The sequence below is a fragment of the Dermochelys coriacea genome, chromosome 1, assembly GCF_009764565.3.
Source record: "Dermochelys coriacea isolate rDerCor1 chromosome 1, rDerCor1.pri.v4, whole genome shotgun sequence".
Lineage (NCBI taxonomy): Eukaryota > Metazoa > Chordata > Testudines > Dermochelyidae > Dermochelys > Dermochelys coriacea.
The window spans coordinates 226,555,620-226,583,555 of record NC_050068.2 but is presented as its reverse complement, the minus strand read 5'-3'; the positions used below and the strand labels follow the sequence as shown (position 1 = coordinate 226,583,555).

Genomic DNA, 27,936 nt, shown 5'->3' with positions numbered 1-27,936 from the left:
GCTATGTCAGCTGTGAGTAGCCAGAATCCTATTGGTCTCCCAAACTGTGAGAGGCTCGGGGAGCCTGGGAGAATTGTACATTCTCCAAGATCTGTGTTCAGCTTGTATTTTGTTTTAAAAATAAGGAAATTAACAGACAAAAAGTTTTAGGCTTAGGGTTATTATTTATAATAAGATCAGTGAGCATGATGCCAGTCAAACAAAGAACACTGAAGAATATAAAGTATTCAAAAAAAATTGAATAAGTGACCTGAGGAACACTAAACAGAGAGGGGTTCTTGCAGGTGTGGAGAAAGCCATTTTGATGTTCACAATAGACTTTCACATATTTGGCAGTATATAACATTAAGCTAGCATGTTATGGTGCGTAAAATTCCAGTGCAAGTCAATCAGAGTATATCCTGTAGAATACTTATGAAATATGCAACTGTGGAATGAGGATCAGAAATTTCAAAACCAATGCATAACTGTGAAGTAGTTAGAGGCGAGCTGTGCAAGATGTTCACAGTGAAACCAGAAACCACATGAAGCTTGCCTATTTTGAGGGTTTGCTGAACATTGAGACAAAGACTGTGTTCACCGAAAGATTTGCTCAAGTTCACAAACCAGTCAGCTGATGCTGGGTTTGTTCTCAAATAAATCTGGGCTCATTTATAGTGCTGTATAAAAATCATATTAAATTGGAGGTTTCACATGGCTATGGTACTAAACCAGGTAGAATTCAGTGGCTTTGACTGAGGGTTGGTGTAATATTTTGAGTTCATTAGCGCTTGAAACTCAAAATGAAACTCAACGGATGCAAACACCACCCTATTCTGCCCCACAACCTGGAACCAAAGACAAAGTTCACAGGAATCCTGCAAATGTGAATGGCTGGATTCTGTACAGATCTAAACTGTCTGTATTTTAAATTAAATAAAACCCTGTTGTTCTTTAGCATTGAAGATAGAAAGAGAGTGTATGTGTGTCAGCACTGAAGTGTGGGTGTGAGTGAAAGAGATTTGAGAAATGGACGTGGCCTTGCATGTCTAGGCAGAGTGTTCATTGTGTTGCAAAAGCAAGGCTTATACATAGAGCTGCATGATGAGACTGCCTGCCTGCATTACTATGTCTCTTACTCATAACCTCTGATTTTAATGTGCATCAGAATTCACCAGCAATTTATTTTTGAGAGGGGGCAACTATTTTGGACCAGGTTTAAAGAATAGAAAGACACTGCTATAGGCCTGGTTTTTGTAACCACTTGCTCTGAGTCTCTTCTGTAAATCAGTAGTAAATTCAGCAGTGTAGCTCTATGAAAAGATAACATTCCTCATTCCTTCCATGTAATGAATTTCATATTGTAACTTATTTCTCGCACTCCATTTATTTTGAACCATTATTCGTCCCACTGCTCTGTATGTATTTAAATGAACCACAAACATTTATAGGACATTTTTAACATACACTGATCACTTTTTGCAGATTGTATTGCGGTAAGTATTTAGGGATCTATGGTTATATCAGTTCTGCCTGATATTTCATAATTATTCATATCCAGAAGTACTATCAACCATTACCGAGCATTAGCAGTGTCAGTTTAAGCTCTCTTTACCTTCTTCAGTCTGGGTTTTATTTGAAAAGCAGACATGCAGTCCCCAGTGAGAATTAAAGTAGAAGCATTAGCTTGCAAAATATATGCCAATGAGCTAATGATTCTGACACTTCCACAATACGAGCTTTACACGAAGGCATGCAGACAGCAAAGTCTGTTTTTCTATCTCATATATTTTTTAATGGCTAAATGTTTGTAGGAAACAAAATGGATTTATTTTGCTCAATCCAGGGTATAATATCAGGACTTATCCGGTTCCGGGCCCCAGGGCTTCAGACAATTAACAAAACACATCTTACTTCTGCTCTGCTAGTTCTCTGTTATGCTTTTCACATGTAGGGAGAAAGAGTAAAAGCATAACCCAATTGAATAAAGCAGCATGGCCTGCTATTCTTTGCTTATGAAGCATCACATGATAGGCACCAATTTAAGAAGAACCCCCACCTGTGGTATGCACAATCAAGCAATTTCATATACTATAGATGGATTTTATGTCCCTCTCTGGTGATTGGTAGAACACAAGAGTATGTTAAAAATTGTAGAGTTGCATCAAAGTATGTTTTCATTAATTTTTTTAAATAGTCCTATGATTTTACGCCAAATTTTTTTAAAAAAAGGATACTGCAACTGATGTGTTTTTTGTTTTGTTTTTTCAGGGACTGCAGCATTTAAAATATGTTGCTTTGATATATGGAAAAACTATATCGAGGTTCTTACTATAGAATTAAAGCAACAGTTTGTCTTTTGGCTATACAGTCACTGTTTATATATGTATTGGGGTAGGGCTGTCTGCCATGACAATGTAAAAAAAAATCTCTAATAAAAATAAGATGTTCTTTAAACAAGAAGTTAAAGGAAATCTATTCCCCTCTCCCTTGACCTTTCAGACTGTGATGAGCATTAGACCAAAATTGCCAATTATATGACAATCATGTTGGATAGATTATGAGCACTATATTACAGTTGGGATTTCAAATAGAAGCTTTTGACCACAAGAGTTAGAACTAAGTATTGATTACAATGTATTTTTTTACTTTTTCTACAGTAACTTCCTGGAACAAACACCTGGCATTCAAAACATTCCAGATATAAGAACGTTCCCATGACTATAAATATTTTTTAGATATCTTGTACCCACTGCATCTAGCCTATCGTTGCTGTAAAGAGATAGAAAGCTAATCTGATGAGGGTAGTGCATTTGTAATATTGTTGAGCAATTTTTCTGATACTTGGACAAATCACTTCACCTTTCTGTGTGTCTCTTTGCATTCATTGTTTGCATACTCTATCTACTTCGATTGTAGGGTGTTTGGGGCAGGAACTTTCTCTTACTTCTGGGTATGTACAGTGCCTAGCATAACTGGGCCTCAATGTTAATGGGGACCTCTAAGCAATAATGTAATATAAATCATAATTGTTTGCTTGTGTTACAAGAGCCAGTACAATCAAGAAATCACTTAAAATGCCAACTTTTGCAGAATCTATAATATTGGCATTCTTTTGCATCTTGTAAGTAGCTGACTGGATGTAGTATACACATTACTATTATTTGAACATAAACCAAGTAATTACACGGTCCTCAGTTTTCAAAAGTAACTAGCAATTTTGCATGCCCAATTTGCGACACTTTAAATAGGCCTGATTTTCAGATGCTTAGACATTTCTAAAAATCTAGTGCCTTTAAAGGTGTCTCAAGTTGGTACCCAAAATCATTAATCACTTTGAAAATTGAAATTAACATCCCTAGTTGAGTTAGTTTCCTTTTTGTATTTAATTTTCTGCACCAGTTGTTGTGTTTTCATTATAGCCTTGGAGGGAAGGCATTGATATTCAATGGAATCTTTATTGTACAGAAACTTTATTTTTAAAGGGTATCCCCATTTGCTGCAGAAGAAAAACCTGTGGCACCCTTCTACATTTGAAGAGCTACTTAACTTTAAGATGAAATGGTTCTGAAGTGCGTTTAAGGGCATTTACTTTAGACACTTTGTTTCTCTTTATTTTTATTCTTTTTATTGGGATTGACTAATGTTATTCATTAAACTAACAATTTCTCCCCTGCCTGTTCTTAAGTGTGACTTGTGACCTTGCAATCTGTGTATTTTGTCATCGCAATGTGTTACCATGGAACTGATTTTGATGTCATGAATAAGGGCATTGTGAATTTCCACATTCCCAAGCATATTTGAGACATAGGTTTGGAAACAAAAATGACTTCACCAGTTAAATATTGTTAGATCCTATAGTATATCAAAGGTAAGAACACTTGTGCACTATATTCCTTTCCATAGAAGAATCTAAGGTTAGGAATTTCAAAGCAGGTATATACAAGAGTGATAGTACAAATGTCATTTCACAAGATTAAATATTTTGTGAGAGCATTGAACTCTAACCCCTGTGTCACTGTAGGAAAAAATCTTTCATACTGTTCAGGCAGATCTTTCAGATTATTTAATATACATCATATATAAAGAGGGAGAAAAAATATATATAACAGCACTTGGCCCCCATTTGAATGTAACTCCTTGGCAACAATAGCTGCAGCAATGCAGCATCAGGAAGCCAGACAGTTAAAGTAGTTTTCTGCTGAGATTGCAAACAGGCAGAGGGAGGGAAATGTAGCATTGCTAATATTGAAGTTGGGAGTTATATCTGAGCATTTATGGCAAAACAAAGGCTTAAACATGCATAAAAGAGAAATGCATTTTCATTATGTGGCAGAGCCTGTGCATTGTAGTATTAATACAAAAAGAAAACAAGTTCCTGTGGTGACCTGCATATCAGCTTTCGGTGAACAGGAGGTTAAGAGAGTACAGTAGACCCCTCAATACAGGCTGTTTCACAGAGCATCATATTCATCACAATAAAATGGTTGAGAAAACTTAAAAAAAGCTTGAAAAGCCTTAAAATAAGTAAAATACTGCATTGAGTAAAAAGTGCTAGACTGACATGGACATTCAATACATTTCATTTTTATTTGTTACGCTGCCAATTTTTATTTGGTTAGATCAGTATTAAAAGATTTGAAACTTCACACCTACCTTGTATTTAATGCTCTGGCTCAACACCACTTAACCCCTGGGCACTGGCCAAATATGTCCTCATTAAGTGGAACTTATGCTAATACCATTTTGATTAAGCAGCAGTCATTGATATTCATTCTCATTTGGCTAAATCAGTTCCCTGGAAGACATCCCATTAAGGGTTTTCCTGATTAAGTGGAATATATAAAGTATAAACTCACTGAGACAGATTATGATCACTGAGACTGATGACAGATTATGATAATTATACCTTACATTTATTATAGCAATTTTTATCCCAAAGACTCCCAAAGTGCTTTGCAGCAATGCGCATAAAAGAATCACTTCACTTTCCACGGAAATGTGACCTCTGGGATAGAAATGTAGTAACCAGTCTACATCAGCAACGGTACTGAAATGTTTTTAGGAGTGATTGTGTAGAATAATTTCCCTATGCTAATTCCATGATCAATTTCTTTAGGGAGGCAGAATGCAGTCAGCTGATGTGAAATCTGGACTGGAAAGAAACATCAGTGGGAGTTCTGCCTAGACTAGGCTGCACAATCAGGCCCAGAGTGAATGGTTAAAAGTTGTATTTTTTGAGGTTGCTAGCATGTATCTGGATGGAGAGAACCAGCAGTTTGATGGTGAATTATGTTAGCAGTTTGTTTGATTACATTAAAAAGATCGATTCCTGTCATAGTTTGTTGCAACATATGTCATGATGAATTGCCATTTGTTTTCTATTAAGTACTCTAGGTGACACATTAGAGAGTACCCATTATACAAGGATGACAACACTTTTATTGCAAGGTTATCCGGAGACAATTACTGATCACAGGTAATTACCTTGTAATTAGTGCCATTACATTTGGGGTAGGGTACTTTTTGTTTAAATTAAGCATTTTTTAAGGTGCAGTCTGAACGTACTGATTTCAATGGGAGTTAGGTGCCTAACCTGCTTAGGTGCTTTTGAAAATCCCACAAGGTGCTTATCTACATATTTAGGTACCTGAAATCTTTGAAAATCAGTCTGAAGTCCTTTTCTGTACCTATGTCTGGAGGTTCGATAGAGGTTTACCAAGACTGGCCCCGGTCCTGAGCTAAAAGGACCTCTCTTAGAAGTGGAACGTTTCCTTGGCTGGTTCAATTCTTGGCCTTGCTAGTGAAACTACCAACAAGAGTGACAAGGTGGGTAAGATAATATTTTTTATATGACCAGCTTCTATGGGTGAGAGAGATGAGCTTTGGAGCCACACAGAGCTCTTCTTCAGGCTCTAAAGCTTGTGTCTCTCACCAACAGAAAGTTGGTCCAATAAAAGTTATTCCCTCACTGACTTTGTGTCTCTAATATCCTGGGACTGACATGGCAACAACTACACTGCATACCAACAAGAGTGTCAGTTAGTACTAACTTTTATATGGACATATGGAAATTGGTTCAAGACTGCCAACTTTTTTCATTTAGGCTACAAAACAGCTTGTAGGTGGTAACAGCTTTTGGTTCTCACCAGCAAAGGCTAGATTCCAAATGGTGACCTCAAGGTTCAAGGCTTTCTCTCTCATTGCTAGCTGCCCGGTCCATCCAGTCCCCCATCTTATGTTGTTACCACCAAAAAGTCTACATTACTGAAAGGTAATGACTCTGCTGCTATAAAATGGAACATCTATAAATATGTTCTTCACCTTTCTGAGGTTTTTCAGAAGCTGTTCTACTTCAAAGGAGAAGATGAACAAGAGACAGAAGAGGATATTTCTAATGGTCAAAACCAACTTCAAACCAAAAGGCTGCTTTGGAGGTATGCTGTATAGCTATAATGTCAGTGTGGATCCCTCCAGTTGTAGACAAACAGCCATCACCATTCTGAAGAGAAACTACATTCTGTATAATGCTGATGAAACCTATCAGGTAAAACTGTTTCACTGTGACACACATGAGCTTGGTGTAAACACTGTTCAGTTTTATGAAATGACTGTTTCGGACTGTTTGTATGCCTATGCCCAGAATGCATTTCCATTTACATGACAGCAAAGTGGAGCGTAAGAGACAAACTGAAAGACTTGAGAGTACTGCTGGAGGCACAGAGGCTTTTTTCCTATTCTGCAATTTGAAGGAAGGTGGAGAAAGCTACATGAGTTGAATTAAGTACTCTGTGTACAGAATATGACAATCTATAGAAAAATTACTTGAATAGTGATCAAGTTTAGAGGACAATGTCATAAGGACAGCAGAACTCTTTGACAATATAAGTTTCCTGTTGTATTGTTTAAGGGTTTGGTTCTGTAAGGTGTTAAATACTTTGCAGCAAAGGACTTAAGCGTATTCTTAATTTTAAGCACCTGAGTAGTTCCACTAAAGTTCTATAAAGTTTCTTAGGGTGATTTTTTAATGATGCTCCTCCCCTCATTATTATGCCATAGGAGAAAATATATATAGTATATTTTCAAATACTGCAAAACTAACAAATAATTGCCAGAATTTGTTTGAATGAGACAATGAATTCACGTTGGCTGTGCCTGTGAACCCTGGTGTTTGCTTTTCAAGAACAACTGCCAGTACAAATGTGGCTTCTATTAATTTGGTTCCAAGAATGTTTGTGGAAAGTGAAAATGTTGGGAATACTTGTGTGAATATGCATTGGCAGGTGAATGTATGTACATTTGGACAGTGGCTAATGGAAGGGGAAGCTAGAGAGAGAAATGCAACTCTTCCTCCACTTCTAAAAGCATTGGAAGAGCTCCTCCTGCTTTCCTTGGCTTGTGGGAGAAGAGCTCTCCTCCTTCACAATTTCTTAGCTGCTGTGGTTGAAACCCTGTTTCAGTCAGCTACAACCATTGCATGAGTATTTGTGTGAGAAGTATTATCCTGTTAGCTCTGTGTGGGTTTGGGAGTCACCTCTTATGTAGGTTAGGTGATGAATCACAGCATATGAATAACAAATAAGAAACTGTCACAGCCAATAGGGTTGCGGCTCACGGATTGGAAGAGATTTGCATAAACTAGTTTCTGAAAATGTTTGACCAACAAACAAAAGTTAAAGTCTGCTTGTGGATGGTTTGCAAAGAGAAAGAGGCACAAATCCATGGATTAAACGGTTCTCAAAAGTTGGTCAACTTCAACAAACACAGCGTTGGGTAGAAATTAAAATGTGCTAATTAAGGACCTGATCCTCAAGTCACTGGGGCCGTGTGTTGGCATAGCAGTTGGCCCATGTGCAAGGAATTTCAGGATCAGAGCTTAAATCATAATCCCAATTCTTCAAGATTTGTAGAAATTCATTGGGGTGGGAGAGATTAATTATGTCCTGTATTAATTTGAATGAGAATATTCATTGTACAATTTTAATTATTTTGTAAAACTTCTACTAAAGTAAATCTGACTAGGTTAGCACCCATAATAGAACAGGCAGGCAAATTCAAGTGAAGAAATCTATGTTAACAGACACCAATGTTCATAATGGTTAATGGCAGTGAACAGATATGTAGACTGCTCCAGGTAAGGCATTTAAATTGAATGATTGTCCCTTCTATCCAATGTTTAGAGTAATTGAAAGGCATTGCATTAAATTTGTTCTCTGGCAGTCATCCTAGATAAACTGGCATGGTTGGTTAGTTGTGGACTCTATGGTATTTACATTAAATAGCTTGGAAAATTAATCCTTTATTCCTGCCCTGAGTGTGCAAACACAATCCCTTCCATCTGAGTTTTTTGCTGTATAGTGGAGCAAGTTGGTAGTTAGGACTTTCCCTTCTACGATTCCTCCTTCTCAATGGTGACAACTTTGTTTACCTAGAGGCAGCCTTCAAGAGAACAAATTCCATTCTGTTTAAGGCAGTAGATGGATTTCCCTTGTATTGATTTCCTGGAACCTTCCATTACCTATGAAGTATTTGCTTTGTTAGCTAACTTTATGAGTTTACTTTATCTCTGCTTGGTACCAGAGTGATTTTGAAATCTTTGTTGAAGATGTGTAACAACGTGCTCCCACTACAACACATTTGCATTTTAACTCTGCATTTATTTGTCCCAGACCTTGAAAATAAAGAAACTTTCTGCCAAGTTTGGGCAAACGTTTTAAAAAGAAATATGAACCAACTCTCTCCAAGTTAGCAGAGCCTAATATGGTAGATCTGTGTAAGATAGTTTTTAATAGTATGACATAATTGCAGTGCCGCCTTAGAGCCCTGTGCTCTGGAAACTTCTATATGTAGCTCATCTCTGCCACCAGTATTCCATCCCTTGTCAGCTCATGTTCTCCTGGGTCAGAGCCACAACATGCAGATGTTACCACATCAATGTCCTGCTCAAATTTTACTGAACTTTACATCTAAATCTTGGAATCTGAATCAGAATCCAAACTTCTTGTCACATGACCTCTCTGGGGATGCAGAAATCGTTTTAGGCCTGGTAAAAGGGTGTGGGGGAAAAGCAGAGCTATTTTCAGTTACTGTCTTACTGTGCCTACTGATACAGGGAAAGATGTGTATCAGTACAACATTAGTTTTATAGTGACTCTGGTGGGGCCTGGCTTTGCAAACTTTGAAAAGCCCACACTAACACGTTTTATGAAGCCTGATTTTTCATACACTCCCTCCCTACCTTCCACAAAAAGAAACCAGCCCTCGGAAATTTCAAATACCATATGTCATCTCTGGATAGAATTTTCCAGGAAAGTTTGGGCGGGGGTAATAGTTTTAAACTCATCAAAGATGATTTTCAAAAAGGGACCTCAAAGTTTGGCTGGTAAACTCCATATTAAAACACCTGCCTGAATTTCCAAAGTCCTGAGCATTCACTAGCTCCTATTCATTTTTTAGTTTAGTTTCCTATTCTGAAAATTTTAGATACTTTATTTTTTAATCCCAGTTGATTTTTTGAAAATATTCTTAGTGTTTTTGGCTCATCACATATCCAAAATGGAGTAGACTACAAGCTCCACTTTTTGGTTGTTTGGTTGCCCCTGCTCAGGAGAATAATCTTTTAATGTAGTCTTGGCTGGTTGGTTGGTTGGATTCTTTTATTTTTGTTTTGTTGCTTTTTATGTGGGGAGAATAAACACAGGTACACAATCTAAAGAGCATATGATAGAACATACAGTGAGATGGGGAGGGAATAGATTAAGTGTGGATTCAGCAGGGCAGATATATAAAGAGGAGGCACAGAAATGCTCCACTTCTCCATCTCTCCCTGTTGACCTCTGATTCCACCCAGCCCAGCCTGGAAACAGGGTTAGGAAGATTTGTGGCCTGGAACCAAGCAGCAAAGCAAAACTGGGAAACTGATCATCTTGCTTGTTCTTTTGCCATTTGAGGCTTTTATTTGGACTGGCTTGGTCTTGGCCCACAGCCCCTATGTAGAGTCAAGTTGGAAAAACGTTCTCTAAATGCCTTATTTTGTTTCTGTTTGTTTTCCTCCCTCCGTCCCCATTAGTGGTGCCTTTGACTTCACTTGTATAGGGTGGTTTTCGTGTTGATTAATTTTTGAATAAAAGTTGATAAATCTAAACTGCTGCTGACTGCAGGCTGAGCTGCTATGTCAGGGGCAGGAGTAGGAGGAGACAGTGAAAAGCACAGAAGGACATGAAGGTGTGTGGAGAGGGATCGGGAGGGACGTGGACTTAGGTTAGGGGACTGGGTCTGAGACATATGGTAGGGATACAGATGACTAGAGGAAGATATGAGGAGAATATAGGAAGTCATAGTCAGGAAAACAGAAAGGACAGGGTATATTATCAAGATGAAACATTAAGGGCTGGATTTTCCTGTCCACTCCACTCACATTGCATTGCACCAGTGCCATGATAGAGTAGGCCCCAGCTGCTCGACTTCTGCAGCAACTAACCAGTGCAAGAACAGGAAGCTCTTTGTGTCTCTCCAGCGGTCCGCTGCATCTGAACGGGTGGAGGGTGAATTGTGTCCTAAGACCCATATCCTTTAAAGTGTTTAGGCACCTAATTCCCATTGATTTCAACAGGCAGTAGGTGGCCTAAATACCTTTTGAGGATCTGGGCCCACATGTTTAAAATTTTCACTGTGGCCATAAACCTCCCTTCTCCTCCTCCACCATCCATGACCACCATATCTGACCCAGGGATAATTCCCCACCCCCTGCCATTATATTATAGATTTGTTAAAGATTTCAGAAGGGCAGCCTAGTTTTGATGGCTCTCATAGCAGTATTTGTGGCTGGGCTATCCTCCTGCTGATCTTAGGTAACACGAGTCTAATTTTTGCAACTTTTTTTTTAAAAGGGAAATTCACTTCAGTTAAGCAGAGATAACGCTGACAATGTATTTCAATCGACTCTAGCATACATTCAAAAACAATAATTATGCTTTCTGTACAAAAATTATACCCCATTAAAAAAAAATTCAACTTTGAAAATGGCTAACAAAGGTTAAGGCATCCAACTACTTCCCTACTATATAATTCTCCTACACTCTCACTCTTCTTTCACTGTCACCATCCACACAAATTTGTTTCCCTGAAATTTGCAAAAATATATGCAAATGTCAAAATAATAAATGACTAGGAGATTGTAAAATCCCAGTTTCTATTTGAGGATTCCATTTCCAATCTGTTATAAAACTAACATATACTACTCATAACATTATTACCCCCCCTCATAAAACCAATCAACTCTACTGTGAGAAACCAATGTGTGTAAACACTGTGTTTGCAAGCTTTACAAAGACTTATGTATACCAGCACCATATACCCAACACTCTTCATAACACAAAATAGGGGTAAAATCTTTATTAAGAAAGCGTAATATTGGGTGTTACTGTTGGAATGTGTGTGTGTGTGTGTGTGTGTGTGTGTGTGTATATATATCTATATATATTCATGTAATATGTTATAGGCTATTAAGGCCTAGTGAATGAAGTATGCATTGCGTTTTGGCAACTAAAACCAAAGGCTTCACACGTTTGCAATTTGAAGACAGACATCGATCTAGAGCCCTGACTTTTGAAGAGGTGTGTGACGCCAGCTCCCACACCTTACAATTAAAAGTGGACCTCAACTGGCCATCAAGATTTCGTTCTAATCTCCAGACTCTGGTGCAGAATGAACGTGGTGTGAATGTGGAATAAATAAGGTTTATTATCTGCCTGATCCCTAATCCTGTAGGGATGCCCCTGCTGAGGGTCTAACACTACTAGACCCCACTGAAAAACTCTTTCACTTGAAGTGTTATGTATGTGAATACGTTTGTACCGGGTATGTTACTTGGCAGTAGCACATATAAAGGTCCCAGAGTTTTCTGAGATTGCATTCTGAGCAGATTCAGCACAGATATTACTTCTCCTTTTAGGCACAATATTTTTTCAGTTATTTCCAGTTTATTTTTTATTTAAGCTTCATGTAAGCCCACAAAAGTGTGTTTAAAAAACTTTTCCTTTCTGTGTGAGTGTGTAAGCTTTATCTTTTGTGCTGTGATTCTCTGTTGACATTAGTGTTGGAGATCTGATGTTCATCGCTATTTTATATAGATCTTTTACAGAAGGGCTGATGCAGTGGAGAAATTATGATAAATATACCTGGCTTTTTTTTAAACTGTAGTTTGAGATTTTCAAAACGGAATAGAATATTTAGAGTGAAATTTTCAAAAATGAAAGTCAGTGGGGCCTAAATCACTTTTGAATATGGTATTTAGGCTCCTAAGTCACTTAGGCACTTTTGAAATTTTTACCTTTAGACTCTCAACTATCAATGATTTGAATGGAAGTTGTGTTAAATCCCTTGGTCATCTTTTAAAAATCTTGGACTGAAAGTCTGAACCAACCTAGTAAATCTCATGGTAACTCATTGTGTTTACCCAGCAGACATCCATCTTTAAGGTTAAGATTATTTCCTTTCTGACTGAACTGGGGTTGATGGCAAGCACCTCACTGTTTTGTAGAGACCCCTGCTAATGGTGCCTGCAGGCTCCTTTTTTGTTTTTCTCAGGTGGGAGCATGGATGTTATAACATAGGGGTCTAAGTACAAGGGAGAAGAAATGGCTAAAAAGAGAAGGAGCTGCAAAAAAAGCAGCTGGAGAAAAGTGAGTCATCTAGTCTAGGCCCATGTAAACAAGTTTAGTTAAAATGAGAACTAACCAGAACCAAATCTTTTCTGAAGCAAAGGAAAGTCCCAGTTTGGCAACCATTGCCTCCTACCATCATTGTGATACTCTGATTCAATCTTTTGCTCCTGGCCTCTTGCCAGTATTACTACCACTTATTATTATATGCGAATGCTTACATGTACAAAATTGCAGCCACAGTTTTTAAAGGGCAGGTGGAGGTCCTTGGAAAAGTCTTTCTCTCTTTGGGCTAGTTTTTCAAAAATGTGACTTCCATTTGTACACATTTTTTGAGCACTCTGACCTGCACACAAAGGAGATGAATTCTAACACTTCTGTGTCTGACTTGTGTTTTGCATATGAAAATTCCGTCACTTACAGATTCAAGTAATAACGTATAGAAATTGTGCATGCACAAATAGAGGCCATGTGGAGGCACTTTTGAATAGTTGGCTCTTTATGTCTTGTATATGGTTCAGGTAATTTTTACCAAAAGGGCATCTGGAGAATGGAAGCAGCTTTTTAATCATTCTATCCCATGTCTGCAAAAGTACTAAGAATTAGGATGGATATTGCAAATTAAGGGTTAACTTTGTTACAGATGCAGGGAGCGGAGCGGGAGGACTGGAGACCCCAAAATTTAATAAATGAATACTTAAAGATTAAAAATAGTGATTTTAAAAAAGGAAAATGTTCTGTTCAAATGTTAAATGTTTTTAAAATCTGTAACTAAGCTATAATTATCCAGCTCCACTAGGGTATTCAGTGTATGAGTCATTGCTTCTTCTTTCAGATCATTCTGATTCAAGGTTGACTCAAATCTGTGAGATACCTCTAAAATGGTCATGCTCCTAGATAAGCCAATGGGAGCCCAGTGTGTGCATCTCCAGGCAGAAGTTAACCCAGGCCTTATGGTATGAGTAAAGAGCTTGGGAACCAAGAACTCCTGTGCTATAATCTGAATCCTAACTCCTTGTGCTTCAGCTTTTCCATTTCTAACATTGGGGATAATAACTACCCCACAGGCATGTTGAGCACAGAATAAGTAAATGATGCAATGTGCTGTGGAGATGAAAATTAGAATATGACTAGGTACTATGCTGACTCTAGCATAATCATTATGGGAAGCATAAAGATGTGCGGATGGATGCAATTATTAGCAAATCTAGTGTACTGCAGGTGGCAGTTGCTGTAAAGAGCCCTTCAGTCAGAATAAGATCTTATTCAGTGGTTTGTAGTAGAAATACAGTGTATTATTGCTATTTAGGAGATGCTGTGTTTGACTAAGCAAATACCATTAGAACCAACTATTTATAACTGAACACGCTTGAATAAGAAACATGTGGGGAATAAAACTCTTGTTAGTTTATTTGTCCTAACTTAGCTGAAATGTAGCCCTGTAATTATGTACTGGATGTCAGGGACAGAGAAACTGGTGACCACAAACACGCTTCCTCATTCCTTCTCCTTCCTTCAGGAGTGGTTCGGATCAGGTATTCAGCTGAAACTGCCAAAATGCATATTTTCTTACCAGTTCACAGGGAGCCATCTCCAAATATTTTTCACTTGGGTTCACGCTTCTTTTTCTTTTAGGAGCCTAGAAAAATCCTTTTGTTAACCCATGTACCCGGTTAATCACTCCTCCCACCTACAAGGAGAAAAACAAAACTACTAAAAAACTACTCTTACTGCACAAGAAACTAACTCCCCATCCCTGGTCAAGAACACCAGATATTCTAGATCACATAATATTAACACAAAACATCATTTCTATGATATTTACATTAACCTACTGTTTGACTCTCCATAAGGGTATCTGATACCAGATGCACCGTTGTGCCAGAAATGTTGGAGCAAAATATGGTGGGTAGACAAACCGGTCTTGCTGCATTGCTTCTGGCCTATTAAAAAAAAATCATTTATTGCACTCTGTTAGTACATTTACAGCAATGAAGTGCATTATATCTGGCTAGTGATTATTATCTGACTGTGAAAGTATCTGTTGAAAAGTTTATAATGGGCACAAAGAGAGTTCACGCTATCACACAGCATTGTTATTGGCCGATGGGGCACAGTATATAGTTGATATTTGATTTTAGAAAGCTAAGGAAGATGGGGTTTACTGCACTGGAGAATAAATTTACAGCCGGTCTTTTGGCATCATGCTTTTCAATAACCACAGTAAGTGGTTCTGAGCTTTGAATTCTAGTCCTAGCTCTTACACTGACTCCTGCTTGGGTCCCAAGCAAGTCACTTTAGCACTAAAGTATGCATCCTCCTCCTATGCAAGTAAACTGGATGGGGGGAGAGGGTTCAGAGAGCCATTTTTTTTATCTTCAGTTTCTTCACCTGTAAAATCGGAATAATGATATTGGCCTCCTTTGTAAAGTGCTGTGGGCTCTACAGATGAAAGGTGCTATGTAAGCGTTAGGTACTGTGTTATAGCACCCCTCCCCGGGGCAGGCATAATTTGGTTCCTAGCAGTTGGAAGGAAAAGCAGTAAGGGATGACCTTATAGGAAAGTCCCATAGGATTTAAAAGGGTCACACCAATAGGGTTCTTCCGAAATTACACTGCTATGGAAATTCCTCTGAATATCTGTAGAATGGAGAATAATCTCCTTTATGAATGGTTGTCGCATCATCCCATGGAAGTCTGTAGTGGGGATATAATTGTCATTTCTGAGGTTCCCTTTTTCACAATGTAAGAGCCACAACAAAGCCCTTAAACCCTCTCTGTGACGACTGAGTATCATTAATGTTAACATTTTGGTGTAAAAATAATTCATTAAGAAACAAGTCTAAGTCTTAATAACATACCATCATTTTAACATGTTTGGGTTATAGGCCAACCTAAAATCCAAAGGCAGGCTACAGCCCATGCAGGTTACTGGATGTAGCTGATGCCTGGGTCTTCAACAGTAGGGATTTTAACAATCTGATGTGTTCAGAAGATGAACAAACTAAAGCAACATGAGAACACTCTGACAAAGTACCTAGAAAAGAAAAGCATTAAGCTTATGCTAGAATGCATTTAAATTCCACAATACTAATTAACCATTTACTTATTAGGATTAAATTTATTCACACAGCACAAATCTTTGCAATGGAAATTACATGAAAACCACATTTTAAGAACAGTCTTATTGTCTAAGGGAGTATTGGTTCTACTTCCAAAGATATCCTTGAATATCTGTGGTGATATCTGTGGTGAAATATTTCTGTGCATAGTGCCCAAGGATATAGGGTTAAAGGAAGAGACAAGAGTAGGACTGTAAAAGGAAATCACTTAACCAGAACTGTACTGGCACAAGCTGCATCCATCCCTGACCGTAACATAGATTGTAAGCTCTTTGGGTCATGCCTGTCTTTTTTGTACTATATTTGTACAGCACCTAACACAATGGGATCCTGGTCCATGACTCTGGCTTCTAGGTGCTACAATAATACAAGTAATAAATAACCATAATAATAATAAACAAACATTTTGGATAACAAGGGGTACACCAAGAAATCCAAAGTAATGCTAGAAATCTAAAGAAAATAAACTAACACTCAAGCGGTTCATGCATATAATAAAATGTCCTGCTCTTTCTTTGGGATGGTGAGGGCTCCTTTTCATTCACAGCTGCCTGAGTTAATCATTAAGACCCTTACACTGTAATCCGGACTGCATGGGGTGGGGGCAGGTGGGCAAGGCGGGAAACCCTTGCACTCATGTGGATGCAATTGCAGGATTAGGACTTAAAATACTGGCATTTTCCAGACTGCTAGACAAATGAATGCTTATGAATACATATAAAACAGGAGTGGGAGGTGGAAAGTTTGGATCTAGATCCAAATATTCCCAAAGTCAGTGGTGTTTTGGGTTTGGTTTGGACCATCTATAAAATAATATATGCATATATTCCAGTCTATAGTTTAAACTCTATTAATCTGGATTCTCATTTATTGTAAGGTCCCTTTACACCACTCTGCTGGTGTAAATGGGTCTTCAAGTGGGAGTGAATTATACCAATGTTAAGGCCCCTTTACGTGGACAGAGTAAAGTAAAGGGGCCTTTGTGTAAATAAGAATCAGGCCCTGAAGTCTCCAAAAGGTTAATAAGTGGTGCATAACTATAACTGAAAACAGAGTGTATTATGAAACAATGCTGTGTCCTTTAGCAGTTAACTTTGAAATTTGCAGCAGTGTTATTTCTTCTGCCATGGCACCCTGTGGAGCTGTTCACCACTACCAACCATGAATTAAGTGAAAACAGCAGGCTTTGTTCTCCATCAAACAAAAAATTGTGTGTGTTTGTGTGTGTGTGTGTGTGTGTGTGTGTGTGTGTCAGGGTGACCAGATAGCAAATGTGAAAAATGGGGACGGGGTGGGGGGCAACAGGCGCCTATATGAGGAAAAGCCCCAAATATTGGGGCTGTCTCTGTAAAATCGGGATATCTGGTTACCCCAGTGTGTGTCTATATATAAATGTGCATATATCTATATAGAATCAACTTTGCAAAATGAATGCATACATTTTTTTCGAAAGAATTAAATGAATAAAAGTGTCCCAATTCCATCGTCCCATGTCAGTAAGAGACCCTTCCAGTTTCTTGACACCAGTTCAAACACCAAAAGGAAAATACTTGCCAATTTTGTGTATGTCCGTGTTTTGAAATGAAAGCATTCTGAGTTTGCAGAAATGCAAAGAGGGGCTTGCATTGAGGAAGAAAATCTGCATTTGAAATTCTGTGCGCCCTGTGTGTGTTCTGTATGCAGTAAATGTCTGGCAAAATCAATACCATGAACTTCCAATATGGTACAACAACTTTCTCCCCCTTGTACTTCCACGTTTGCCCCTGGCAATAGTTGGATTGTATATATATGCTGCATCCTCTTTTTTTTTTTTTTTTTTTTTTTTTTTTTTTTTTTTTTTTTTTTTTATTGCTGTGATTCTGACAAAAGAATGCTGGGTGTTTGCTCCTATACTTACCGTTTCAAGTTCATTCTGGGCACTGTCATTACAATAATACCTCTTAATGATCAAAATCAGAATGGGCAGTCATCCTGTCCAGCTGTGACAATTGCCATGTTTGCTAATTGTTTCAAGCTTCAGAGAAGCAGATTTCTGTGGATCTCAGAAATTTCTCAAGAATTGACGCACTGATATCTTTTTTTTCTCCATGACCAAAAGGAATACATAAAATCAAGTTATTTCCAAGGGAAACTAAGTATAAGGGGAGTATTTTTATTCCGTGACTGTCATCCCATCCCCAATATTATTTTGTGTTTTAGGTTTGACCAAATTCAAAAAAATTCACAGTAAAATGTCGTTGGAACCGTATGACTTCCTGTAGCTTCCACTCACAACTTGTTTTGTAAATCTTTTAACAAACCTAAAACTTTTGATGAGATTCATGTACTCTCTAGATTTGTTGTAAAAATGTAATTATTATAATTTACTAGGAAATGTTCATACAACTCTGTTAATAAGTTTCTCATGATGTAGTTAAAATGTGCAGTATTCTCTCTGGTATCTGTGGGCAAAATTCTGCTCACATTTACCCTCGTGTAAACCCAAAGTAAATTAATTTGTTTCAATGAAATTACTCTGGGTTCAGTTTACACGGACTTTGGCTATATATCTAATGACAGGTTTCAGAATAGCAGCTGTGTTAGTCTGTATTCGCAAAAAGAAAAGGAGTACTTGTGGCACCTTAGAGACTAACAAATTTATTTGAGCATAAGCTTTCGTGAGCTACAGCATCCGATGAAGTGAGCTGTAGCTCATGAAAGCTTATGCTCAAATAAATTTGTTAGTCTCTAAGATGCCACAAGTACTCCTTTTCTTTTTGCTATATATCTAGTTAGAGATTTTAAATATTACAACAAATCAGATTGTCTAGATTTAGACAGAAAGATACTAATGGCATACGTATTGAGGAGATTATTTCTCCTCTAACCAAAGTGTTTAATGTTATAAAAGTTTTTCTTAGGTCCTGATTCAGCAAGATACTTAAACATGTATGTAACTTTAAGCATGTGAATAGTCCTGTTAACTTGAAGTCCTTTGTTCTGTCAAGACCTACAAAGTCCACAGACTGCTTGTATGTTCTTCATTATCCTCCCATGTTCACTTATCTACAGTTTACATAGAGGACTTTGTTCTATATTAATGCAAGGACCTTCCGTTAATATCTTGACCCACACGCATACAGCTGCTGTACACTTGGGAGGCATACAGCATACTGTTCAAAAGGAGGCTTTAGCCCAAATGGTTATTGCGCAAGTTTTTAAGTGTCATATTTTTAAAAAGAGTTGATCAGTTAACAAAAACAAAAGAAGAGAGGGGCTAGAAGGGGGGACAGTTACGTTTTAATAGAAATGTGTTTTGTTTTTTGTTTGCTATACAACATTAATGTAGTAAACAAATTAAACTTTGTTCTTAAAATTCTTTAATAACATACAGTATTCTGAGCTCTGTCATTGCAAATTACTGTAAACCATGTTGTGTCGCTGGGAGCATTCAAACCTCCTATTGTCACAGCTGTTTGACATTGAACTACTTTTTTTTTTTCCCAAGAAAAGTTATTCGTAAGCTATTTGCTTATGTGAACGCCTTTCTTAATAGGTTTGATGTCATTTTGTGTGTGTTTCAGTTCAGTATGGGCAATAGTGCTTTCTGACCAAAACACACTTAAATTGTTTTTTATTCTGTACATAGAGCAAAGTCGATGCATTGCTGTGGTCAGCCCCTGCTTTGTGCTATATAGTACCTTTCTGAACACCCCACCCCAAATGAGCAAAACTTTTATAGGATGATCTGACACATTATATTCTGGAAGTCAAATCCACAGTAGAAACATCCAACATGAAGAATAGCCGACGTAGCTATTTAAAATAGGGGGTGGATGAGAAAGTGTCATTTTGGTCCACTTTTTGGGGTGGCTGGTGTTTATAATATATAATTTTTTTTTACTCAGTGTAGTTCACAATAATTTAAAATACTCTCTAGACATTTAAACGATATACAATAATATAACTTAATTGGATTCCTCAATTGTACTTAACAAATACTATTCTAATATATTTACAGTATGTAGTACCATATGACTGTGCATTACTGTGCATGGGAGCTTTATTTGCTTCTTGTCAGGAATGAGCTGAACGTACAGTATATAATTATTGTTCAACAACAATACCCATGAATCAAAAGGGATGTTAAATAGTATGGAGTGGTTCTGGCATAACTGGGGTCAGCCACTTCAATGGAGTTGTGCTCATTTATTCAAGAGCTGGATTTAGACCATGGGCTGGGATTTTCATAAGTGATTTTGGGTGCCTCCATTTCTGGGTGCTCCATTGGAGACTATTTAAAGGGGCCTGATTTTCAGAGGATGAGTGCTCAACAATTGAAAGTCACGTCCCTTTCAGGGTCTCAAGTCCGTACTCAAAAACACTGGTCACTTTTGAAAATGTAGGCCCAAAAGTTTAGGAATAATTCGTAGATGACTCTTTGAAAAACAAAGCTAAATGTCCAGATTACAGTAACTAGATAATATTTAATCCATGTTTCCTGCCAGCCAGATAGTGGCATTTGCTACAAATTACACTTGCTGTGTGTTTATGGGAGCAGTTTTATTGCAGCTGGGCATATCTGGCTCTTGTAGTTAAATTCGCTATAATTTACAATACTAATCTGAATAGAGATTTAAAAAAAATATTCCTTATGGGGAAAAGGGAGTATGAGTTGGAGTTGAACAGAGGTATAAAGATTCAACTTATTTCTTAACATTCCAAATATTTACGGGGGAGTGGGGATAACATACTGTTGCCAGCTTTAGAATAATGATGACATTTAAAAAGTAACCCAGACTAACCCATCTGCAATTTATTAGCTTGGTGTGGTACGCTAATGAAGCCATCATGAGCCAGAGATTGTAGCAACATGGAGTTCAGCTACTGTATTTTATTAATTTCCTAGCTTAGGGTGAGTATAAGATCTTTCACAATATTAGTAATGGGCAAGTTTGTGCTGGGAATTATTAGGATGTTGTAACTCGTACAAAGAAAGTATAATTGCTTGAAAGATCCTGCTATGGCATTTCTCGTCAAAGCAAAACCTTTAATACCTGTTGAAGCATGTCTTTGTGCCTTAAAACTACCCATGCCAAGATGAAAATAGGTGCTCTCTGCCTCACCTCTGAATCTGAATGCTAGTTCTTATTTGGGGATGGGCAAGAAACCACTGTATCAAGCATTTGTAACCACAGTTTTGCATGATCTTATTGCTCAATTCTGATCATTGCTTAAGGCCTACAGTAATTGAACTCTCTAGTAGTGGAGTGACAATAGATCAGTAGCATTGAAGAACTTAGGGAGAACCAAATACAAAAATCATAAAGTCAGAGTTCCAATAAGTTTACATTTAGTACAGAATTAAGACATAGCTACCCGTTAGTGCTTAAATTTTTTTGATACTATTAAAAACATAAATAATAATTTTTAATGTTCATTCATAGAGTTCCAGTGTCACTGGCAGCTGACATAATTTTGCAAACTTTATTTTTCAAACTGATAGTGGAGTTTTTCCATTTTAATATTTTTCCCTCTCTATTAGTCTTAGTTTTTGATATACCTTCTTTTTTTAGAATTAATATTTTTGCAGCAATACTGCTGGTTTTTTTTAGTGAAAGTTTCATTGTCTTTTAAAAAAAAAAAAAAAAAAAGCCTTATTTGTACAGGGTTTTTTTGTAAAATATGAAAAAAGTGTCTTTTCTTTAACCCTCCTGGGATCTGTAATTCAGTCAGCTTCTCTGATATGTTTATAATTTAAAAATCTAATAGAAAAACTCTACAACACTCAAATTGCAGTAAAAAACAAACAAAAGAAAAAGTTGCATGTGTTTGTCAACATCACCTTAATCCTGTTGCCCTTATTTCCATTGCAGTCACAACGGCCAGCCAGCCCAAAATGCATCATCCTTAGAAGTATAAGTGGTGGGGAGAGATTTCTTTTCCCAAAGAAAAGTAGATGTGCAAAATGATGCTGTAGTTGTCTGTCATTCTCCACTTTCTTCACTTGTGGTGATTTGTTCTGTTTGTTTAATCATAGGCCACTATTTGCAGGTGAACACCTCTGTCCGCTCACTGCACGTGTTGCACTTCACAAAGCAGCACCAGTGGAATTTGCAATTACACTGCCACACTTTTGTGTACTGGTGTGTGTTGTAACCCCTTCCACAGCACATCATGTCACACCCGTCTGCATTAGGAGATGTACGGTTACAGAGTCGTCCCTGGGTACCAACACTCCCTGTGGAAGCATCTTCCTCACAGTAGTTGGGCGACTTTTCGATATACACCAGATCCGTTTCCATTGGTTTCTGATAACTCCTGATCTGCTTGATTTTCAGGAAGGTTGGCTGTCGTAGCCGACTGGCCCGTACCACCTCCACTTGTACTGCAGCATTATACTTTTCTTTCAAAATATATCCAATCTCTCTGAATTTAGGAAGTGTGGTCCAGCAGGTCTTAGTTGTACAGGAACCTGAAACACCATGACACTTGCATTCCAATTTCATTCTCTCTTCAAGAACCTGTATGTGTGTATATATACATATTATTTTTGGAGAAAAAACTATATTAAAATTTGACTAAATCACACTGTTTATAATTAACATTTGTAAAAGCTGGTTGAAAATTTTTCTATGCATTTTTAATAAACTTTTATTTGCCACAAAAACTTGTTTTTAAAAAGATTTTATGACATTTATTATAAGAAATTTTATCAGAACAATGTTTCTTTTTCTGCTTTCAAATAAAATTTTGAAAGTAATTTTTTAAATTTTGAAATCAATATGGGCTTTTTGGTGGGGGAGGAGGGAACTTATGTGGCGATACTGACCAAAAAATTCATTTTTGAAATCTTATTTTGAAAATGGAAAATAAAAGAAAAAATGTAATGATAAATTGAGTTATGAAATGTTGATTACATTTTTTTCAAAAAGGTTAAACAAAATAGGATTTTTAATATATTTTTATCAGCTCTGATATTCATTGAATAATTTGTGTGTCGTTGCCATGGCCTCTCTGCTCATTAAATACTTAAAACATCAAGCTATATCAGATATCTACCTACTGACCAACCAAACCCCTATCACATCACGCTCAGTTGATCTGGCCTGAGACCAGGCAATGGCTGCCTATAAATATGGTCCTTGCACCATGCGAAGTGAGATCCACAAAGGGTCCTGTGAAGCTAAGAGTCAAACACAAGGATAAACAGGAATGTTATTTTTATTATTAGTTAATACTTATGTTGCATTAGTGCCTGAAGGTTCCAATCCAGGGTTGTGGCCCCATGTGCTTGGAAACCTATCCAGGGCTCAATTCTAGCTTTCCCACAAGCCCCAAGCAAAAGGCCGCATGTTCTTGTGCTCTCCCTGGAGCAAACCCAAAGGCAGATTGTGACTGTCGGACACATTTGGCCTCCTAAGTTAACCCTGCTCTGCAGTCCGAGTACCCTGTGCCTGGTATGTATGTAGCACAAGATACTTCCCTCCGTGAACCAGCAGAGTTACACTACTCAGCTCTTTGGGGGGGGCAGAGGGGGGGGAATAGAGAGAGCAGATGTGGAGCTGCTCCCCACACCTGGTGCAGAGTTGCGGCCCACTGAGGCCATTATGCTCCCAACAATTCTACTCACATATGCCCCTTAAATCCTTGGTGCAAACCCAGCCACAATCTGTCCCACAGTCATCATCAACTTTTCATGAAAATCTAGACCTAATAATAAAATAAACCAATCTTGCTCCCTTGTATGTAGGCAGCAGGATGATAGTCAAGAAATATGAGCTCCCAAGTTCCACTGAAGCACTAGTGCAGCCCATCTCCTTCAGTGGTTTCACAGCAAATCCCAGACCATGATTGAAATGGGCAGAGGATAAAAGGCCCGAAATCTGAGTACAATAGCATAATGAAGCAGAGGGGAAGCAAAAAGTGCTTACTGCTTAAGAATAAAGGCCTTAAAATAAATGCAGTAGAACTTTGGTTAGCCCTGCAAATAGAGGGCACCCTCCTGAGTTGTTTGAGTTTCACTTAAATTGAATGTTTTCTTTTTCCAAATTTCTGGGGTTTCATTATTAAAGAGAATATCTAGCTTTGCTTCTCTTCTGCCAACATATCGTAGCAAGCACAGGCGGGCTAAGTATCTGGTTCAAAAATACCTTAGGCTCCTTGAAGCCAGCCTTAGGAACCAGGCTCAGATTGAGTCACTGTCAAGTTAGCCCTTCATTCTTCTGATGTAGATAAAGCTGATTTCCAAACCGTTTACTGCGTTAGGCTAAAGGTTCTTCCAGCCCTGGGCTTCAGTCTGCTTTGTGTGGACATTGCATTCTTAGGGCAAGGGGAGGGGTTTTGCTGGTGATCTTGGCCAAAACTTCTCTTTTTACCCCTTGACTGTTAGACAGTCTACCCTGTACAGACCTGAATGCCAGCCCCCTCTATCCTAGAGGCAGCAGCACTTCATCAGTGCTGGATGTACATGTTTTGTGATGTGTTTTGGGATCTTTCCAAATAAAAAGCGCTATATAAATATAAAGGGCCTGATTTTTTTTCAAAGGCCCTCAATCCTGATTCCAATTTTATTGTATACATTTTGTACTTACAGATAATCTATTATCATTTAGATATATACACACATCCATTAAAAAGGAGCACCTATCACTGCTGTAAGCACTGGTGACAATTCCTAAATATGAAACCAGAAAACAGATCACTCCTGAATCTCAGTTTCAACCATTAATCAACATATTCACAGTCATCAGCAATAACCCAGCAGCAAAAATCATACATAAACTGTGGACAGAAATGGTACTTCTATTCTATTCTATTCTATATAGATTTTATACCACCCTCACCTTAGGTCACTGTAGTAGGCGAGTGCCTTCCAGTTATGCATTAAACATCTAACATCTGTCACAATGATTCGTTCTCTCTCTTGTTCTCTCCCCAGGGGACAATTATCTGTTTGTTTTGCTTTTAAATGTACATGCTGTTATATTAGAGAAGCACTTGGAGCAGAAGGTGGTGAGATTTGTCAGTATTCTCAGTCCCTATGAGAGTTTGTGTCATGGTCTCAGACCTGCACTCAGGAAAATTCTTTCTCTCTCACAGATGAGTTTTACCATTATGGTAGAAAGTTCCATGGTGCCTGAAGAGGGGAGTTGTTGACCCACGTCCTCAGTCCAGAGCTTTAGGTGATCTTTTTGACATGCTGGACTCAGACAAAATTATTTTTACAGCTAGCTGCCTGATATGCACAGTGGTGCTAACTCTTGCCATTTTATCATTGTTCTTGCAATATTTGGTGTTTTACTTGAGCTCCAGCTTCTGGAATAATGTTGTTATACAAGAATCTCAGCATTTCTTTAAAAAATAGTTTCTAGTCCTTATGATTGTGGAGAAAACTTGAAAATGTGACTCTAAAGTCTTGAAAGCCCAGAAGAACCCAAAATGTATGTATTCATTATTTTTAAGCTAATCTCATGCTTTTGGGGGAAGGGATGCTGGCTCATGCTTTTTGAATGGTTGGGGTTTCAACACTGTGTTCAGGCCCAATGATCAGGTAGTTAAATTGCTCAATGCTGTAATGTGTGCCCACAGTTATTTTTGGGTGCAAAACTTTGCCCACAAAATTGGAAGCCAGGGAGCCTAAGGCTCAACCAAAATAATATTTCTTCCCTTCCCCCAGGTGGCTTGTGTTCAGTTTTCATATTCATTAAGAGCCCAATTCTCACCTTTGCACATGCTGTGAGTAGTACATTAGTGCTTGAGTATCCTCACTGGCTTCCAACTTGGATAGTAAGGTACTGCCAAACATGAGCAAAGGGGGAAGACCCTGGCCCAGTGTACTCACTGTTGTGACTGAAGAGAAACTGACCTTTCTCTTCCTATTTTTCCCTCTGATTTGGTTTGTCTCAGCAAAACTCCCATTGTAGCTCTGACCCTGAACCTTAAAGGTACTTATTTACTAAGATGTAACACACCCTGCCAAGTTGGGTACCTGATTAAAGATTAAAAATCATTAGCTTGCGTGACTCTTTCCTTCAAAAATTCCATTTGTCATATGTCAGGGCCTCATATCTAACCTTGAATAGTTAACAGCAAGATCTACTTCTCAAACCAAATTCCCATTACTTGACTTGCTGCCTCAGACTAATATTAGAACATTCTTTAGATCCACTTTCTATGGGCAGTCCCACTCCAGCCCCAATAGGGTCTTGCCAAGTAAAATTTTCTAAATAGTACTGCTATTTTATGACATGAATTGTGAAATATAAAGGGAAAGGTTTTTATTCTACAGATTTTGCACAAATATCATAATATACTGAAATGCAATTTTGAGTGTTGCCCTCCTCAAGTCAAGTAGACAAGCTTTACAGAAAGAATTATTTTCTGAATGAATAAAAAACAAAAGAAAATACAACATGCCCCCTGCCCCAGCAAACCCATTTTGTAAATTTCAAATCTAGGCCCAAGTGCATTATATCAGATACAGTTTCTGTACCTATTAAAAATCCTATCTGGATAAAATATGAAAAACAATAGTAATATTCTGTGTGTGTGTGTGTGTGTGTGTGTTTTGGCTTGGCCTTCCTGGTTTGTGTTTTCCTTGGTGGAAATGCACATTTTTGGACCAGATGTTGAAGGTAACAAAACCCATATTAATTTTAACTGCAGTATCAAAAGAAATAGAAAACTCAAACAGCTTTTCTATTAAAAAGAGATCGACTCTTGCCTTTGGTAGTACTCATCCAGAGAAAGATGGATTCTGATTCCATATACTAGTATATCATCGCTTCCCCTGAGACTGGAGAGGGTGGGGCCATTAAAGCCTTTGCTTATGAGGTAGGAATGGGCACTATTTATAACTTTATCTCTGAACAGGTCTGGATATAGTAATGCCATCAGATTGCCAATCTCAAGGAGCATCCGTGAGATGATTAAAACACTGGGCAGGAAGCTATATTTCCATCTAATTAAAGCAAAAGATCTCCTCTTCAAGAGATTCTGAGCCAAGGTTTTCAGACTCAAGAAATACACTCAAGAAATTACACTTATGTTATGTAAATATGGATAAGCTTTAGCTGTCCATCTGACCAGTCGAAGTTGTAACTCTGAACCTTTTGAAAGTTGGATTTATATCTTTCTGCAGATGAATCTGAGTGGGGGAAATAAGCTACTAAGAAGAATTACCGAAGCCTTTTTTCCTTCACAAATCTATTCAAAATGGATGTCTAGTGACATAGTTTGTCTCCTATAGGGGAAAAAATGTATCCTCAAATGATGAACCCAATTCTATAAGTCATTGAGGGTAAAATTTTCAAAAGAACCTAAGTAATTAGGAACTGAAGTCCCACTTTCAGAAGTGTGTTAGGAACCTAAGTGCCTTAAATCATTTTTGAAAATGGATTTAGGTTCCTAAGTCACTTACGCACTATTGAAAATTTTATCTTGAATGCTTTTCTGGGAACTGCTTGGCACTCTCAGCTCTCACTGAAAACACTGGGAATTGAGAGTACTTTGCATATCTCAAGAATATTACCTTGCAGGACTGGGCCTTCTATTTTGGGACATAAACATTACAGTTAACATAGGGTGTTCTTGTCCTGAGGTAACACTTCATGTTAAAATTGTTTCTTTAGATACTATATTCTAAATGATAACCAACAAATAAACTCATCAGCTGTGTCACAGCCAAATCACGTCAGCCAAAACCCCTCCCAGCACCACAGTTCTGTGGTGCCCGGAGCTGTGAGAAATAGTTGTCTTTTTTACAAAAATGTCCCAAATAATTGAATAATCTGTTTTAAAGAGACACTGAACATTTTTTGTCCCTCCACTCTCCTTCTTTAAACTATAAAATAAGACGTCATCTTCCAGGCATTCAGAAGAAAACCCACTGACATTACAAAAGATTAAATTTTGGGATGGAGCTTCTGGCATTCAGTGTTAGTGTGTGTTTCTGGAAGAAAAAAAATTGCTCAATATTTTCTCCACATAACCACAGTGACTATCTAGTAAGAACCTAATTGATTGATAAGCTGTTGGAAACATTTATTTTCATCTGTCTGGTAGAAGCAGTGATCTGTTACCAATTGATCTTCCTTTCCTGTTTTCTAATTGAGATGTACCATGAGAGTTGATCATTGTTTTGACCTTTTAACAAAAAGTTAAGATTAATGACGCCTGTTCCTAGAGGTTAC

General features: G+C 37.8%; 1 protein-coding gene and 1 long non-coding RNA gene across 3 annotated transcripts in view; one reads left to right on the top strand and one right to left on the bottom strand.

The window, feature by feature from the left end:
• The window catches only part of LOC119849762, a 153,322-nt gene that overhangs the window by 91,669 nt on the left and 33,717 nt on the right, over positions 1–27,936 (top strand). The window contains exons 4-6 of the long non-coding RNA XR_005290578.2: positions 5,369–5,458; positions 5,626–5,808; positions 6,322–6,416. This is a non-coding gene — a long non-coding RNA (uncharacterized LOC119849762). The remainder of the gene's footprint in view (positions 1–5,368; positions 5,459–5,625; positions 5,809–6,321; positions 6,417–27,936) is intronic.
• The window catches only part of WNT7B (Wnt family member 7B), a 132,278-nt gene continuing 123,363 nt past the window's right edge, over positions 19,022–27,936 (bottom strand). Inside the window, exon 4 of one of the 2 annotated variants that reach the window (XM_038386965.2) lies at positions 19,022–22,266. In XM_038386965.2, coding sequence (XP_038242893.1) covers positions 21,787–22,266 — 480 coding nt within the window. In that variant the 3' untranslated portion in view covers positions 19,022–21,786. The remainder of the gene's footprint in view (positions 22,267–27,936) is intronic. The other variant, XM_038386964.2, reaches the window with a different exon arrangement.